At 31.0% G+C, this 1,918-nt stretch overlaps 1 protein-coding gene across 1 annotated transcript in view; it reads left to right on the top strand.

Moving 5' to 3' along the window:
• The first annotated feature begins 1,254 nt into the window (after window positions 1-1,254).
• LOC104810394 (pectinesterase-like) overlaps window positions 1,255-1,918 on the top strand; it is a 4,142-nt gene continuing 3,478 nt past the window's right edge. The window contains exon 1 of the mRNA XM_010536682.2: window positions 1,255-1,830. Coding sequence (XP_010534984.1) covers window positions 1,282-1,830 — 549 coding nt within the window. The 5' untranslated portion in view covers window positions 1,255-1,281. The remainder of the gene's footprint in view (window positions 1,831-1,918) is intronic.

The raw sequence follows: 1,918 nt of genomic DNA, 5'->3' as shown, positions 1-1,918 counted from the left end.
CCAAAAGGAATATTATTTTTTATATATTTGATTTTTCATCACGGATACCAAACATAAAATTCATTTGCAGTGGCACAAATAAACACATGGTTGCCCAAAATTTTAGAATTAAACCACAAAAAATCCAGATAATTTCCGAAGTTATACAATATATTTCCGAAAAATAATAGTTATAAAATTTTCTCTATTTCTTAAACGATTAAGTTTCGGTATCAATTCATTTTGTATAATACAACTTATATTTACTATTGCATTAAAATTTTATTTTTATAATAAATATTATAAGTACTAGCATTTATGAGAAAAAGATAAGAAGCGAATTTGAGCCACAAAATACCAATTTTGTACGCATATATATATATATATATATATATATATATATATGCGCATATGTATTATGACGATAAAGACAAATGAGATACTAAGTATCTTTCCCTCTTCATGTTTTTTTTACCAAAAAAAAAAAAGTATCTTTCCCTTGGATATGATACATAATCGTATCTTCCTTCTTAATTCTGCGATGGCATCTTATTCGATAGTAACATTCCTTTCCCATCACCATATAAAATCTTTTTTTCAACACATTTATGAACTAGTTTTTGTCTTTAATTTATATTATTTTATTATTTTTTATATTTTGATATTCAAATAAATTATAATTTATTAAATAATAAATCATAAACTTGTGTTTATTAAATGGTGACATAAATCATTAAATCTTTATAAATGTCTAAATAAATTAGAAACTTTTAATACTATATATTTATAAAAAAATATAATAGTGAATTATGTCACAATTCAAATACAAATTCTTGATTTATCTTATCACATAATAAAAAAAATCGATTTTAATTTTTATAAATCTATTTTTTTCATTACCGTTAACATTATGATCAATCTTTTTTTCGCCAAAAACAAAAACAAACCAGTCTTTTTTTATAAAGTTTTATAACCCCCATAATTCGAGGTACATCTTAGTAGTATATTTAATAATATTCTATAGGAAACTCGAAACCATAAACTTCAACCATATTGAAACGAGTGAATTTGATTTGAGTTACCTCTCCTGCATAATCTTGTTTGTACCAAAGAAGTACATTATGTCCCATTCTAAAATGGGCCTAGGAATAATCCAAATTTATTCAAATAAAAACCAAAATTAAAAGTCGTGAAAAAAATACTATTCTTTATAATTTTGTTTTTTTTTTACCATATATTTCCAACAATATAATCCCTACCTTTCTCCTATAGCCACAAAGCCTGCATGAGCAAAATAATACAATGGCAAGCCAAACGAACAAGAATCTCTTATTCTTGTTTGGTTTTCTCGTTATTACCGCCATCTCCGTCGCCGGAGAATCCAAACCGAACAAAAACACGACGTTGTCTGCTTCCTCCAAGGCTGTCGTAAGATCCTCATGCAGCTCGACGCCATTACCGGACCTCTGTTACTTCGCCGTCGCCTCCATTGCCGGCCAGAACATCACTTCTCAGAAAGACGTTATCAAGGCGTTGTTGGATGTAACCGCTTACGCCGTTAAAGAAAGTTATTCTACCGTTAAGGGTCTCCTTATAACGGGGATAGGTTTGTCTCCGAGGGCGAATACCGCCGTTAACGATTGTGTGGAGAATATAGAGGTGACCCTCGAAGATCTCCAAGGAGCCGCGGCGAAGTTGTTGTCGTACCCTAACGGTGGAACTGGCCGGAACCATGCCGGAGATCTCAAGACCCTTGTCAGCTCTGCCATTACCAACCAAGAAAGTTGTCTCGAGGGTTTCTCTTATGATATCGCCGATATGGTGATTCGCAGTATCATTTATACCGGCGAGGTACGTAGACATGGATATGCACACATAATGTCAAAAGGGTCTTTTAATTTGGATTGATTCCTTAAATATATATATATATATATATATA

This window comes from Tarenaya hassleriana, unplaced genomic scaffold, assembly GCF_000463585.1.
Source record: "Tarenaya hassleriana unplaced genomic scaffold, ASM46358v1 Cleome18, whole genome shotgun sequence".
Classification (NCBI taxonomy): domain Eukaryota; kingdom Viridiplantae; phylum Streptophyta; class Magnoliopsida; order Brassicales; family Cleomaceae; genus Tarenaya; species Tarenaya hassleriana.
Note: the sequence above shows the minus strand (reverse complement) of the source record. Positions and strands in the feature narration are given on the sequence as shown.